Source organism: Sorghum bicolor, chromosome 1 (genome assembly GCF_000003195.3).
Source record: "Sorghum bicolor cultivar BTx623 chromosome 1, Sorghum_bicolor_NCBIv3, whole genome shotgun sequence".
NCBI lineage: Eukaryota > Viridiplantae > Streptophyta > Magnoliopsida > Poales > Poaceae > Sorghum > Sorghum bicolor.
Window position 1 is genome coordinate 14,649,495 of NC_012870.2, and position 16,246 is coordinate 14,665,740.

At 39.6% G+C, this 16,246-nt stretch overlaps 2 protein-coding genes across 2 annotated transcripts; both read right to left on the reverse strand.

Moving 5' to 3' along the window:
- On the reverse strand, positions 3,815-6,276 carry LOC8062980 (scarecrow-like protein 34). The gene has a single exon (XM_002466804.2). It carries the CDS (start codon positions 5,975-5,977, stop codon positions 3,815-3,817), a length of 2,163 nt encoding a protein of 720 aa, XP_002466849.2. The 5' UTR covers positions 5,978-6,276.
- On the reverse strand, positions 8,544-12,390 carry LOC110434615 (scarecrow-like protein 34). The gene is made up of 2 exons (XM_021459001.1): positions 12,278-12,390; positions 8,544-11,289 (listed from the first exon to the last, which is right to left on the reverse strand). Exons 1-2 carry the CDS (start codon positions 12,278-12,280, stop codon positions 9,046-9,048), a joined length of 2,247 nt encoding a protein of 748 aa, XP_021314676.1. The 5' UTR covers positions 12,281-12,390; the 3' UTR covers positions 8,544-9,045.

Below are 16,246 nucleotides of genomic sequence, written 5' to 3' on the forward strand. Positions count from 1 at the left end.
CCATTGCCGCCGCTGGTGTGCTCACAAGTTTGGAGCCTCGGAGTTGCAGTTGGGTACTTGGGTTGCCTTGCCTTGCCTTGCCGGCGACCTTTTCCTAAATCCCTATCTTCTGCTGCTGTGACTCCATGTAAATGTAAATCTTGCTCTGCGCATTGTTTACGTCAGGTGGGTGCGCTTGGAGCAAGAGAAGGCGCTGCTTTGAGCCATCTACTTTATTGCAGTGTGAACTGTGAAGTGACCCCGAGGGCTGGACATAGCTAAAGAACAGAATAGTTTGGTTGTAGCTGTGTGTTGCTGATATGTTTTTTTTTTTTTTTTGGAAAAAATTGTTGCTGATATATATGCACCAACTGTTGGATCCATACAGGTTGAGAAGTAGAATAAAAAGTCTACTGTTGGCTGAACTGAAACAGTAGGGAGTCTGGAAAGAGTTCAATGTAAGCTTTAAATTGCCAAGGTGTTTGCAATCTCTGATCAGTGAGACTCTCAAGACTTCTCTGATCGTCTTAACGAGAAATTCTGCATGGTGTAAATAAGACCTCCTTTAATAAATATATCAAAGACATTGATAATTCGCTTTAGTCACTCCATGATAATAAAATATAATTTGTTATTTTAAATAAGTTTATACAGTGATTGAAACATTATGTCATATAACACTAATTAAGTTTTACCGCTCTATGTTCTTTATAAAAGGATACTATTAGACATACTCCATCCTGTTAATTTTATAAGGCCTAGTCTGACATGACATAGTCTGTCAAATTGCATTTGACCATTTATTTTTATATTATATTTTTATGATTATAAACTATGATAATTGGATAGAACATTTGTTTACGAATCTAACCATATCAAGTTTTTATTAAAAATATTGGTCAAAGATCGTAAAGTTTGAATCTTAATATGTATGTCTGCCTTATAAACTGGATCAGAGGGATTACAATTCTTTGTTACAACGACAAATTCATCATTTTGAGTTCCATGGACCATGGTGCATGCTGAGGTAATCTAAATGGTGAAATACATTATAAAGTAACTCTCTTTATATGTACTACTCTACTTGCTACTATGATAGATAATCTAAATACCTTCTAAAATTTTATATAAATTAACACTTATGCTATTACTTAATTAAGTTAAGCCTAGGTTTCACAAACATTCTAAGGTGGTTTTCACAGCCCGAGTCACATTCAAATCTAATTCAATAGGAACTCGTCCAATCTCGTGGGAAAACTGAAGATTTCATTTAGAGAAAGTTTCCTACTAAAATAAGATTATCCTATCTATATATACCAGAGGACTACTCTATAAAAATAAGATATTCAACCTATAGAATAAAACTATTCTATACCTCTCTTTTGTCCTAATCTTCTCCAACCTCTATATTATTGTTCATCGCTTAATCTGGCGATAAAAAATAGCAATGATCAAAGATGATGCTCTAGGCTTGTTGAGCGATAATCTGCCAACATTGTTACTCCGACGAGAGGTTCGACGTCTCCTTTACTATTTACCTAGAAATTAGTCATTCTTTTCGCCATGTAAGACTGTTGGTTACCTTTTGCTAATTTGCTCGAAAATATTATCATTTTTCACTATGTTTACAACTCGGCCTTATAACCGGTTAGACTAGTTTTTGCATAATCACGCCGACTAGATCCATTTATGTTTTAAGCGTTTTAACTTCTTATGATGTGTGATCGATTTTTATTTTTGCATATAATTTTTTTTGGAAAATTGTGTTCTTGCCCTTATCCTGTAGTCTAATTGTGATTTTGCCCATGTTTTTTCAACTTTATGATTTTTTCTTTGTTATTTTGAAACGAACCATCCATTTATCCCTATTTTAGATGTATGCTAAGTGGACATGAAATAAATGAACTAAAAGAAATCAAAATCCCTAAAAACCTAGAAAAAGACCATGTTGCCCTCATCTTATCTTCCTCCTCCTGCTCGTCCGGCCACACGTAAACTGCATGGGTCAGGGATAGATCGAGCAGGGGCACACACTTCTCCTCCATAGTGGTTGGCTTCAGCTTTGCAAGAGTTGTGGGACGTCAACAGGTAGACCTGAGCATTTTGCGGTTTGGACCGGACCGAAAAAAATCCAGTTATTTCGGACCAAAAAAGCCTCGTCCATGACAGTCCCACTAGGCAAGTCGGAACTATTTTTTTATGCCGGCAGGTTAGGCTAAGACTTGGGCGAGCTGTTTGCATGTTTTACACTATAAAATTAGCTAAAATAATATGTCGGGCTAGGCTCCGGCCAAGAATTTTTTTTTCATGGGCAACATGGTGGCTGGTGCGCCTGCGGGGCTTGGCGTGGGTACACATAGGTGCGACGTGGCTTGGCACATGGCACGTAGGACGGCAGCCAAAACACAAGGTGTGGTCGTCTCTAGGCGCTGTGGTATGCCGATCCATTCTCTTCCCTTCATCGTGGCCTATGTGTAAATTATGAGTAAAATTACAAATACTCATAACAACTAGGGGCAAAATAACATGGGCATTTTATCTAATTATACAAAAGTTAACACTGTTAGAGGAAGACGATACAATAAGAATAAAGTGGTGCTTCGTTTCGAAAACACACTGACAAATTCACGAAGTCAAAAAAAACAAAGGAAAAATCATAATTCCAATACAAAACAGGGTATAAACACAAGAGCCCCTAATTTTTTACTAGCTGCGGCCATTTAAGCATGAACAAGAGCCCCTAATTCACGTGTCCATCGGGTAACGCCACTGAATGTTTGCTCTCGCACAACAAAACGTTGCGCTTCCCTTCCCTTTTCAAATAAAAAAAAAGAAAACAAAAAACGTTTCGCGTTGTAGAGATTGCCATTTCTAGAGAGAGAACAAACTAAACTTGAAGTTTCACTTTGTAGCTACTTTCGGTTGTGCTAGTTGTCGCTGATTGGTCATACACCCACGTCCGCTGGAGAGATATAGAAAGAGAAAATGGAGAAGTCACCTTGGCGTTCCCAACCGGTTGTCCACTTGCCGTAAAGATGAGGGCGCGCTCGGGGCGTCAAACTTCAGCGACGAGGGCGGATGCTCGGGAGCTGTTCGACAGAATGCCTGACCGAATACTACCCGACTCACTGACGGACCGGCCTCCGACTCCAGGCTTTAATCGGAGAAGAAGACCGAAGCGCATGCGTATGCCAAGAACGAAGCAGAAGATGCAGCTGTTCAGGACTCCACCAGGTATGTATCATTGTGCTTGTCCATTTCATCCCGCGCCTCCTTCGTCGCTGTTATACTGCTACTGACATTTTACCACGATCGTATCTACTCCTAGTCACGAGGAGCAACAATTCAGTATTAACTTGTCATACCATTCTCCACTCCTTTCTTTCTTTCTTTTTTTCCCCCTTTTGCCTCTACGTTCTAAAGAGAACCTGCTTTGGATGTAAAGGTGGTCGAGTATCCCCCATGCATGGTATGAACAAAGGTTCAATTCATGAAGAATTCATGCCAGCAGACAGCAGTCAACGTTTTGAGGTGTAATACAAATACCATAAATTATATGGCAGAAAGGCAAACGAACAAGTTGGTTGTGTAGGTAAGGACATATTCGCAATGCATATCCAAACGTTTAACAGTGCAGCATTCCCACTATGCAATCCCTTGGACTTTGGAAGCCCATTTCTGTCCAAGTATTAGCCAGTTGCAATTCGTTACCAGCATAAGGCAAAAATAATAAGTACATAATTAGTTCAGAGCATTAATACATAAAATTTTCAAACCTCTGCTTATACTAGAAAGCAGGATATAATCTTTGTGATATAATTCTTGACTGCCGTCATTATGACTCAGAAGGTTTCCATGTGGATATTGCTTTCAGTATCTTTCCCTTCCATCCCAGCACTAGCCACTGATCATCTTCGTTGATAACATAATCTTTGTGATATTGCCCCACCATATCTCTTATTACTTTCACAATGTCCGGATTCAGTGGGAGCTGCTCAAGGCCAGCCTTCAGGTTTCGTGATTTCCACTTCTTATAGCACTCTGGCCTCTCAATCCTTTCAGATCCTTCACATGCAACAGCATTGAGAATTGCACGCAGATAGATATGCCTCTCTAAGATCATTCTTGCCTCATTGTCTCGTGGAACAGTTCTATCAAGGATATCAAACAATGCAGAGTAGTGGTGCATGACTTCTTTAAAACGTGGTAAAAAGAAGGGGTTACTAAATGATCCATTCACTACTCCATGCACAAAAACTTTTGGCTTCATCTTTCTGATGGTATTGAGCAACCTGTTCCTGGCATTGTTAAGTTCTACTGTCTCATCAACAATGTTCTTCATTCGGAATAGGCAGTTGACTATCAGCACGTCATCTTCCTCGATGTTGAGATCCTGTATACGGATGGTTTCCCATTTCGATGATATTCCTTTATATTCAAAAGGCACATTGAACATGCTAGCATAATCAGCTAATAGCTGCCCTGCGTTCTTATTAATTTGATTTGGTCGAAATCCTGGCTGGGGTAGCTCAATACCTGTGATCCGAACCTTAGGAGGCCCATCTTCCCTCCTTGCCAGTTGCTCAAACAGTGATGGCCATTGAAAGCCAAAGCAAATGCCAAAGTCGATAATGTGCACCTTTGGTTTCCCCTTTGAGACATCAAGGATTGTCTTATTTGAAAAATAGTATGGTGCCCGCATGAAAGGACTTACTGCTAAAGCCAATTGATATACCTTTAAAGTGTCCACAGCATTGCAGGTTTCAGTCATCAACTTGTGATACAGCTGCCCCCCAGTTCCGGCTAATCGTACTTCAAGGCACTCAACTAGGCAAGATGCTAGCCTCTGGGTATCATCGCCGCTTACTGAGGAATGCTGTCTTATGATGTTCAGTGTATCCCTTGCTAAGGTATATTTATTCACAGATACTGCTTTTGCACAATGGATAAGAAGGGTTCTTAGATCCACCACCTCTTTCTTATGTTGCTTTTTAATTCGTGTCTTCCGACAAGCTGATGTTCTTCCTTGAACATTCTTTGAATTTCTGGTTGATTTGTTTGCCATCATTTCTTGCAAAACAATGCCTTCATCGGTAAGCTTATGCTCAGAGAAGAGTAGGACCCTGTCCAACATTTCATCTCGGGTTGCCCCGTTGATTGAAACGGCGAACTGCTTGCTACTCCTTCCTTCTAACAATTGAAAATCTTCTGTACGTGAATAATTTCCATCGTGAACCTCAGATAGTGCATGCTTGATTTTGTCTGCAACATGCACTTGAAGTGACTGATCATCTCGGCTACGCTTTTCAGCGATCGAAAGGCCATCGACGTTCAAACCAAGCTCCACGCTGTGTGTACCTTGAGTGACAATGTCAGATAGACTCCATGGAGCTTCAAATACTTGCAAGTTGTGATTAGAATGACTAGTACTTGAGTCTATAGCAACAGAGCAAATGCTGCATGATTTGCTGATGCTGTCATCTATATTTTTCAGATGATCACAGTTACAAAGTGGTAGTTGCTGAGGATAAACTGGATTATTCTGTCCGAGGAGTTTGTAGAATGGCTCTTCCATGGATCTAAGTGCATGTTCTCCATGATGTAATTTGACCGTGTCATCATTGTCCTCCTGCATCAATAGCTTGTTTATGTAGTCGAGTGTTATATCCGAGGTGATCCAACTGTTTGCAGAATAGTCTGTCGCATTGGCTCCATACCAATCTGATTTTACATTGCTACTGACTTCACATGGATGGGGACCATATATTTTAGTTGAAGAAGAAGTGCTCGATGCAACATGGACATTACTGTTAGAACTACTTGATACTGGAGGATAGTTGGAGTTTGGTGTGTGCAAACATGACTCCAAGTCCAAATCATTATGCCTGTTAGTTGGATCATCGATGAATATCTGGGAAGTGGCATAGCACCCAGGATTATTCACCATGGCGCTTGGGGAGTCCTCAAAACTTGAATTAGGTTTGTCTTTGGACTCCATGGATTGGGTGTTTGATCATCGAAGAAAGAAAGTCGTGCAAGATTATCCTGAACTGCATTGTCAACAATGAAATTACTATGTAAAACCAAAACAGAATGTTATATGAATCTGGAGCTCATTTTTCCAACCTAAATATAATAGCCAAATCATCTTTCCATAATATTTTTCTTGTACGTGAAGTTCTGAAACATGAAATTGATAGCAGAATTTATCGATGTTTCATGTATAGTTATTAGTCTACGCAATCATACTATTTATTTATTCATATTCTCCATGTAAGATGAAAGGTCCAATCTAAAAACAACAAATATTTGCTTTACTTTACAATGAGCACAGCAGAAGAGAAGAGGGTGACTGTTATGTTACCTTTGTTTTCCTGCAGGCAGGTACCGTACCACGGGATCTGCAAAGGCCCCAAGACTGGCAAAGATTAAGTGGCAAACTGAGCCAATGTTGTATATATATATATGGTGCGTGCAAACAGCTATGCCAAGGCAAGCGAGAACGAGTCAATGTCATATGGCTGACGCTGGCAGTATGAGCCGCTAAGCGGCGAGTCTGACGAGGCTCCAATGTTCATAGCTAGGGCCTGGACGAAAGCTAGGGACAAGACAGAGCTCAAGAGCAGAGGCGTCGTTTCAGATGTTGCCATTGCCGCTGGTGTGCTCACAAGTTTAGAGCCTCGGAGTTGCAGTTGGGTTGCCAGTTGCCTTGCCTTGCCGTGGACCTTTTCCTATGCTATTGTGGCTCCAGGTAAATCTTGCTCTGCGCTTTGTTTATGTCAGTTGGTGCACTTGGAGACCTTAGTCGTGTGTGTGTGTCTCTCTCTCTCTCTCTCTCTCATATATATATATATATATATATATATATATATATATATATATATATATATATATATATATATATATATATATATATATATATATATATATAATGATGCGTGCTCTTCCAAGGCATCAGATGGTGTGGTAATTGGACACGAAGACCAGATAGATATGTTGCCAAGTTGAGTTGGTCTCTGTCCCAAATCTCGAAAGGCTCACGAATTATATGTCGAATATCAAAATCTCTCCATATTCGTCAGTCGTCACCGTAATCTGGTGCCTTTGTTGAATTTGGTCAGAAACCTCAACCTTTACCTGAACGTTTCAGACTGACAAGATGTACAAAAGCTTATCAGATGGCCATCACAACTGTGAAGCAGGAGAGTATGTTCAGTTCAGAAGATCTATGTGATGCGATCCGGGCATCCGGCATGATGAAAGCAGAGTGCCTATTACTGGGCTGGGCATCCATGCATGTTTCGATCAGCACCAAAGAACGTTGAGGTGGAGAGCGTGACAATGGCTTTCTCCAACAACTTTGAGTTTGAGGTCTGGCTAAAAATACTATTAGTTGATTTATTGTGAGAGAAAAATATTGTTGGCTGGCAAAAAAAGTATAGCTTATAAGACAAACGAACAGAGTCATTGTGTTTTTTTTTCTCAAAAGTTGACTTTTGGCTTCTAGCTTTTTGTATTTTTTTGTTGCAGACTTTTATAATAACTTTTAGCTTCTCAACACACCAAAACTAGAAAAACTCTTTAGAATATGCTTTCAACTTTTAAGCCTTGTTTGGTAAGGCTTTTTTCTCAAGAGCTCCTTTAGAGGAGCAAGATCTATTTTGAAGGAGCTATAATTTTGTGGCTCTTCCACAATGGCTCTAGCTTCTTCTTCTTCGAACCTGTTACAAGGGAGCGGAGCCGATTCTTCTTCTTTCTTTTTCGAACCTGTTCGTTTTTCTGAAAAGGTATGACTAAAAATATTGTTCGTTGATTTATTGTGAGAGAAAAACACTGCTAGCTGGTAGAAAAAAATACGACTTATAAAAAAAAGCGAAAGGAGCCTTCTTTCTTTCTTCTTCTTCTTCTTCACCATCACCCAAATTCAAAAGACAAAAGAAATGATATTTTCCATAATTTTTTATGAATAAGATGAGTGGTTAAATTTGGTGTAAAAAAAGAAATATCTTATAATTTGAGATAAATTGAGTAGTTTGTAGAACAACAGCAAGAGTGGTAGGTGTGCCGTACTGTCTTTTATGATTTTATAGTAAAATATAATAAATATAAGATGACTAGCTTAGCACCGTAAACCAACGTCTAGGCCAGGCAACTGAGACTCTGAGAGCCAGGCGCCAAGGATCCAATCCAAACATGTCACAGGCAGCTTCAGGAACCTTTTTTACCCAGGCAAAATCTTCCCAGGCTCCAAACCAAACGGAGCCACGCTCGGCGGTCGCCGTCAAGAACGCATCCAGTGCTGGACCCGACGCCTCTCGAGAAGCGGCGTGGTTCGTCTTTGACTAATGCGGGCGCACTGCGGGGAGGTGGTGGGAGATCGATGCAGCGCTCGGGGTGTCTGACATCAACGACGGGTGGATGCTCGGGAGCTGTTCGATAGAATGCCTAACCGGACCGGCGACCGGCTACTTCCGGATGCTGACAGAGAAGACAGATAGCGCACGCCAAGAGCCAAGGATAAGATGCGGCCGTTCCAGACTCCACCAAGGTACTTGTCCATTCCACGCCTCCTTCGTTTCTTTCTTGCTCGGCGGGCATGACTGTGCCTCGTTGTTATAATGCTAGTAACTCCCAACTGTGATCTAATCTAGTTACGATACGGGGATCCACAATTCATAATTGCCCATAGAAATAGAGCATGCTTGGATGTAAAATGCTCTGATTATTGCCCATGTATGAACAAAGGCTAAAGAATTAAACTTGCCCAGAATTCGTCCCACCATCTGGCAACATTTTGATGTGTAATGGAAACGCCATAGATTATATGACAGAAAGGCAATCGAACAAATTAGTTTAGGTAAGAAAGGATATATTGGCAACACAAATTCAAATGTTTAAAAGCAACAACTATGCAAAGTGTTGCACTTTGGAAGCACTGTCGAACTAGTTAGCCAATTGCAATGCATTGCCAGCACACAGTAAAAAGCTTAACAATATATCATAAGTTCAGACTATTGATACATAGGATTGTCAAACCTCTGGACGTACTAGAAAGCTTCTTAAGTCTTAGTCACCAACATATGACTCACTAGGTTTCCATGTGGATATTCCATTCAGTATCCTTCCCTTCCATCCTAGTAGTAGCCACTGATCATCTTCGTAGATAACATAATCTTTGTGATATTTTCCCACCATTTCTCTTATTACTTCCACAATGTCTGGATTCAGTGGGAGCTGCTCAAGGCCAGCATTCAGGCTTCGTGACTTCCATTTCTTATAATTCTCTGGCCTCTCAATCCTTTCGGATCCTTCACATGCGATGACATTGAGAAGTTGGGACAGAAACATGCTCCTCTCTATGTGCAATCTTGTCTCATTATCTCGTGGAACAGTTTTATCAAAGATATCAAATAATGCAGAGTAATGGTACATTACTTCTTTAAAACGTGTTAAAAAGATGGGGGTACCGTATGATCCATTCACTACTCCATGCACAAAAATTTTTGGCTTCATCATTCTAATGGTATTGAGAACCTTATTCCTTGCGCTGTTTATGGATACTGTCTCATCACCCAGAATCTTCATTCGGTCTATGCAGTTGACTATCAGCACATCATCTTCCTCAATGTTAAGATCTTCTATACTTATGGTTTCCCACATTGATGATATTGCTTGATATTCAAAAGGCACATTGAACATGCTAGCATAATCAGCTAATCGCTGTCCCGTGTTCTGCTTATTCATTTGGTTTGGTCGAAATCCTTGCATTGGTTGCTCAATACCTGTGATCCGAACCTTGGGCGGCCCATCTTCCCTCTTTGCGAGTTGCTCAAACAGTGATGGCCATTGAAATCCAAAGCAAATGCCAAAATCGATAATGTGCACCTTAGATTTTCCCTTCGAGACATCAAGGATTGTCTTATTTGAGAAATAAAATGATGCCCTCAATAAAGGATTTACCGCTAAAGACAATTGTAATACCTTTAAAATGGCCACAGCGTTGCTGCTTTTAGTGATCAATTTGCGATACAGCTGACACCCAGTTCCAGCTAATCGCACCTCAAGGCAGTCCACTAGACAAAATGCTAGCCTCTGGGTATCGTCCCCAGTTATTGAGGAATGTTGCCTTATTATGTTCAGCATGTCATTTGCTAAGGTATGGTTATTCACAGATACTGCTTGTGCACAATGGATAAGAATGGCTCTTAGATCCACCACCTCTTTCTTCTGTTGCTTCTTTCCTCGTGTCTTCCGCCGAGCTGATGTTCTTCCTTGTTCATTCTGTGAATGTCCGGTTGATTTGTTTGTCATCATTTCTTGCAAAACAATAGCTTCATCTGTAGGTTTATGCTCAGAGAAGAGTAGAACCCTGTCAAACATCTCATCTCGGGTTGGCTCATTGAATGAAAAGGCAACCTGCTTGCTACTTCTTGCTTCTGACAAATAAGAATCTTCTGTACTTGAGAAATATCCACTGTGAACCTCAGATGATGCATGCTTGCTCGTATCTGCAGCATTTACCTGAAGTGACTGATTATCTCGGCTACGCTTTTCAGCAATTGAGAGGCCATCAATTTTCACACCAAACTCCATGTTTCGTGTACCTTCAGTGGAACGTTTTGTCTCTTTGACTATGTCAGACAAACTCCATGGAGCTTCAAAAGCTTGCAAGTTGTGATTAGAATGACTATTACTTGAATCAATAGCAACAGAGCAGCTACTGCATGAGAGCCCAGAAGACTTGTTGATGCTGTCGTCGAGGTTATTCAGATGACCACAGCTACAAAGTGATGGTGACTCAGGATAAGCTGGATTATTTTGTCCAAGAATTCTATAGAAAGGCTCTTCCATAGCTCTAAGGGCGCACTCTCCATGATGTAATTTTACCTTATCCTCATCGTCCTCGTCCATCAACAGCTTGTTTAAGTAGTCGATGGTTATATCTGAGTTGGTCCAACTGTTATTAGAAGAGTCTGCTACACTGGTTCCATACCAATCTGGTGCCGCATTGCTACTGAGGTCACAGAATTGAGGACCATCTACTGTACTCGAATAGGGGGTGCTCAATGTAATATGGTCACTATCGCTAAAAGTATTTGATACAGGAGGATAATGATGCTTGGATCTTGGTTGGTGCAAAAATGACTCCAAATCATTTGACTCATCGGCTGGATCAACCAAGGCATAGAACCCAGAAGTAGCCGACATGTTGCTTTGGAAATCCTCAAAGTTAGAACTAGATTTGTCGTTGAACTCCATTGATGGGGTTCTTGATCCTTGCCAAAAGTCAGACAGTGCCTTGCAAGTCCCCTGTAAATAATGAACTTAATATGAAAAATGGAAACAGATAACAATTAACAAATTATGTCATATATCCTTATACTCTAGTTTTTTTATTATCAAATATAATTGTCAGTAGTGGCTACTATAATTCGTTAAAAATCTCTAGGAAGAGAAATTCTGAAAATATGCACTGGATCACTTTAGTTACATACTCATATATAGTGTATATATGATGCATTTAGACTATGGAGTACCAGTCTCCTAGCTAGTCAGAGCAGTTTGATTTTCAGGAATTTTTTAGGAGTGTAAAAGGCCCAATCCAAGCACAAAAATTAGGTTGAAGAGAATGAGCTTGCTAATCTTTTTTTTCTAACCCTAAAAAAATATCAGAAGGGTTCAATCTTCAAACTTTTGAGTTCAAGGAGTAAATTAAACATAGCTTTTTAAAAAAGATTCGAAAGAAGGTGGTAGAAACTCTGCCTTTCAATTAAGATAGGAAAGAGAGTGTGTTACATATATACAAGCTCTAGCCATGACATCAAAGACAGGAGACCTATAGAGAGGCACACACATACTCCACATCCCAAAACACTGCTGGGCAACAGCAAGAGACAAATCAACACAGGTGACCTGAACGCTCTCCTATGTTGCTCAGTGTCCTTGTAAATTGAACAAAGTTATAGACTGCAGGAACTTGGAAAACATTTCTTACAAAATTAAGAAAATCTTCATGAAAAATGCATGACAGTTTAGAACAGTAACAAACTAAGATGTCACCTTTCAACTTTGATGTTAGAGAGAGAGGGGGACTCTCTCTCTCTCTCTCTCTCTCTCTCTCTCTCTCTCTCTCACACACACACACACACACACACACACACACTGCTTCATAATAAGCTAGCATGTATTTGTCAAGAGAAGTAATAACCATCTTAGTCACTGGGTCTTTGATCACTTATTCAGCATGGACTTGATGAAGGAATGGCTTGGAGATTAGAGGGGTCGTATTTATATTTACCATTGTTTCCCTGCAGGGATGGCGCCTGATGGGATCAGCAGGCCTGGAAATTGAATTCCAGACGTACGTCCTTCTGTACGGTTGTGAGATATGAATGGAAGACTGATCGATCTTGCCATGAGCAGGAGGAGCTACAAGTACCAGTACCACGAGGCAAAGTCTTTTATAGGGAGGATCTGGCTTCTGGCTGGGGCCTGCAATCAGCTAGCTCAGTCAATTTGTCCTGTTGCAGTATGAGTTTTCTCGCTGGTGGTGGTGGGTCTGACGAGGTCTCCCAACGTTGATAGCTGCGGTCGAATTCGTCCTCCAGTGCCCATCAGGAAAGCCAAGGACAAAACGAGCTCCAGAAGTGGGGGGCGTCGATTCTGATGTTGCTTCAGAGGTGCCATCGCCTTGGAGCCTCGAAGTTGCAGTCGGCTTGCCGGCGACGACATGTTTGCTGCTAGCTACCTCTTCTTTGCGCATTAGTATATTGTTATTTATAATTATATATGTCAGTTGGTGCAAAAGAAGGCGGCGCTTTGAGCCAGCTTATTTAATTTGCACGAGAATCTTGAGCTATTAGTCTGGATAAGCAGCTTTCCCCACCTTAATTTGTGACTTCAACATATAATATCATGTCCTTTGGATTGGAAGTTACGCGGCAGTACACAAATTACTTTTAACAGCGGTCAAAATCGATTTTTAGTGGGGTGGTTTTTTTACCACCGGTGTAGTATGAAGTAAAAGTTGGCTATTTCCATTTGTGATTGGTTGTGCTGCCATCAGAAGGCCGTACCACCAAAGTACACAACCTTCGTGCCGAATTTTTGTGCGAAACTACACACTCGTGTTTACCACTCTTGATTTCAAATTAAGAGGTGTTTGGTTGGAGGAACTAAAGTTTAATAGGTATTATAATATATTTAACTATAGTAATTAGTGTCCAACCATTGACTAATTAGGCTTAAAAAAATCGTCTCACAAATTATTTTCTAGTTATGTTATTAGTTTCGTAAATAGTCTATATTTAATACTGCATACAGGTGTCCAAATATCCGATGTGATAGGGACTAAAGTTTAGCGGCGTGAACCAAATAGGGCCTAAGTCATTCTGTTTTTCTTTTATGTATTTAATATGTATCTAGATGTAGTGTGTTTCTATATGTGTAGCAAAATGTAAGTAGAAAGTTAGAATGATATAATTTGAAATGAAGAGCATATAATTTAAACCCACAACCTCCTCTCGTGTGTACCTTCCCTAGGGCAGCAGCTTTAGAGTACTTCATCTCTTCCATATAAGACATTATTTTTCTAGATACATAGTTTTGCTATGTACCAAAATAAACATTATGTTTAGATAGATAGTAAAAGTTATACATGTAAAAAAGACTGGAACATCTTATGATTTGAAACAAATAGAGTACATATTAATATGGTGTTAGTAGAAAGAGACAAAAAAGACAGGTGCAACATATTGGAGGTCCCTGGAAGGGTCCAAAGATGGCTTAATCAAGAATTTACATATTTATAAAAACTATATAATTAAATTTATGATCAAAATTAGTTGACGGTTTTTCATTTGAAATCATTTATAATACCTAGATTATGCTTGAAGTTATTATATTTTGAAATTTCAATTTTTTAAGTTATTCAAATGAACTTGGATAGAGAAATAAGGCCTTGTTTAGTTCAAAAAAAATTAACAAAATAGAAACTGTAGCACTTTCGTTTGTATTTGATAAACATTATCCAATTATAGACTCACTAGGCTTAAAAGATTTGTCTCATAAATTATAGTGTGTAATTAGTTATTTTTTATCTATATTTAATACTCTATGCATGTGAGACTAATCAGGCTCAAAAGATTCATCTCACAAATTACAGTTAAATTGTGCAAATAGATTTTTATTTTATCTATATTTAGTGCTCTATGCATGTGCCGCAAGATTCGATGTGACAGGGAATTTGAAAAATTTTGCAAAATAATTTAGGAACTAAACAAGGCCTAGGTTTTGATCTAGCACTTCGTCATCCTAGCTACACCCTCTATTTCAAATTATAAGTCGATCATTTCAAGAATCTTAAAAAATCAAAACATCTTCAAGTTTGACCAAAATTATAGAGAGAAATACTAAGATTTGTAACATAAAGTGAGTATACTAAGAAAATATAACTAAGGAAGAATCTAATGATACTTAGTTGATATCATAATAGTTATATTTTATCATATAAATTTGGTCAAACTCGAGATACTTTGACATTCTTGGAATAACTTAGGCCTTGTTTAGTTCACCTCGAAATCCAAAAAGTTTTCAAGATTCCTTGTCACATCGAATCTTGCGGCACATGCATGAAGCATTAAATATAGACAAAAATAAAAACTAATTATACAGTTTGTCTGTAAATCGCGAGACGAATCTTTTGATCCTAGTTAGTTCATGATTGGACAATATTTGTCAAATAAAAACGAAAGTGCTACAGTAGCAAAATCCGAAATTTTTTCGGAACTAAACAATGAAGGGAGTACATCCTTCTTCTACTAGGAGTTCACTAACTCAAATCAGCCTTGCAGATTGGTTGGCCTCCGATTGCTCCAGGAATCCAGCGGCCCTGCCAAATATTTGTTGACTTCCCCGTCACCAATTCTTCACAGTTCACACCAGCCCAGCACCACTACAAGGCTTTTCTGCCTGCCAAAATAATCCGTCAAGTGTGAGAGGAATTTCTCTTGTTTTTGGCTGTAATAAGATCACCATTAGGGAAATATTTGTCTTTCAAGACTCGAGCACATAGCGCGCATCTGCGGAGGTCATTAGCTGCCAGCCTTGCTTCCCCAGCATCGCCACATTGAACCATTTAAGATCATCCCGGAACCCCATACACCACCATGACATTTTGGTAGCATGAGTTCCTGCCATCGCCTCTAGTGGATGGCTCAGTTGTCCTCTATACCACCCCACCAATAATTAGAAGTGGCTAATTAAGGTGATTTTCCTCCTAGTTCTTCCTGATAAGATGAAGTAGTTCATCACATATATATATATATATATATATATATATATATATATATATATATATATATATATATATATATATATATATATATATATATATATATAGCAACCGCCTGCACAACCGATTTGATCAGGACTTCCTTTGCTGCCCCACCAAGTAGCTTCTCACTCTAGCCTCCCACTAGACCCTGGATCTTTGTTAGGATTAGCTCGAAGGCCTCAGTGTGGTACTATGTCCTACTACTGTGGGAAGCCCCAGATAATTTTTTGCTCAAAGGCTTCCATGTCAATTCCAGTGGCCTGCTTCATTTCTTCTTTCATGTCCAGTTAATTTAGAGCTGAAAAAAATAGCTGACTTCGACATGTTCACACCAACTCACCTAATTCTATTTGGTATGAGTGGAGGATGCCCACCAGGTGAGCCCCGTCTCGCTTGCTTGCATATGTGAAAACCAATCAATCAATAATCATATGCAAACAACATGTGAGAGACCCACGGTGCATGGAACCCCACCTGGACTATTTTCGTTAGGAATGAGGGCCCTAAAAATTTCAGCATACTCGACAAGCAAGAATAAATATGGGAACATTGGATCGATCACCTTGTCTAATTCAACGTGTGGACATTAGATACATGCCCATTTACCCTTATTAAGAAACTTACTGTCTCCACACATTTCATAATGATGAAGCCTAGCTTGATCATGACATTGTGAAACTCTGTCAGAGGCTTTTGCCATGTCAAGTTTGACTGCATAGGCACTAGTTTTGCCCTTCTTTTTCTTCGGATAGTGAATATTTTTGTAAGCCACTAGCACGTTATCAGTTATAAGGCGGCTAGAAACAATTGTTGACTGTTCTGGGTATGGATCTAGACGTACCAGTCTAGGTTGATAGGAAATAGCACGACAGCTATGTCAAGGTGCGACTTGTATTCATCACCAGAGACGAACTATATATGCATTTTGGCCGA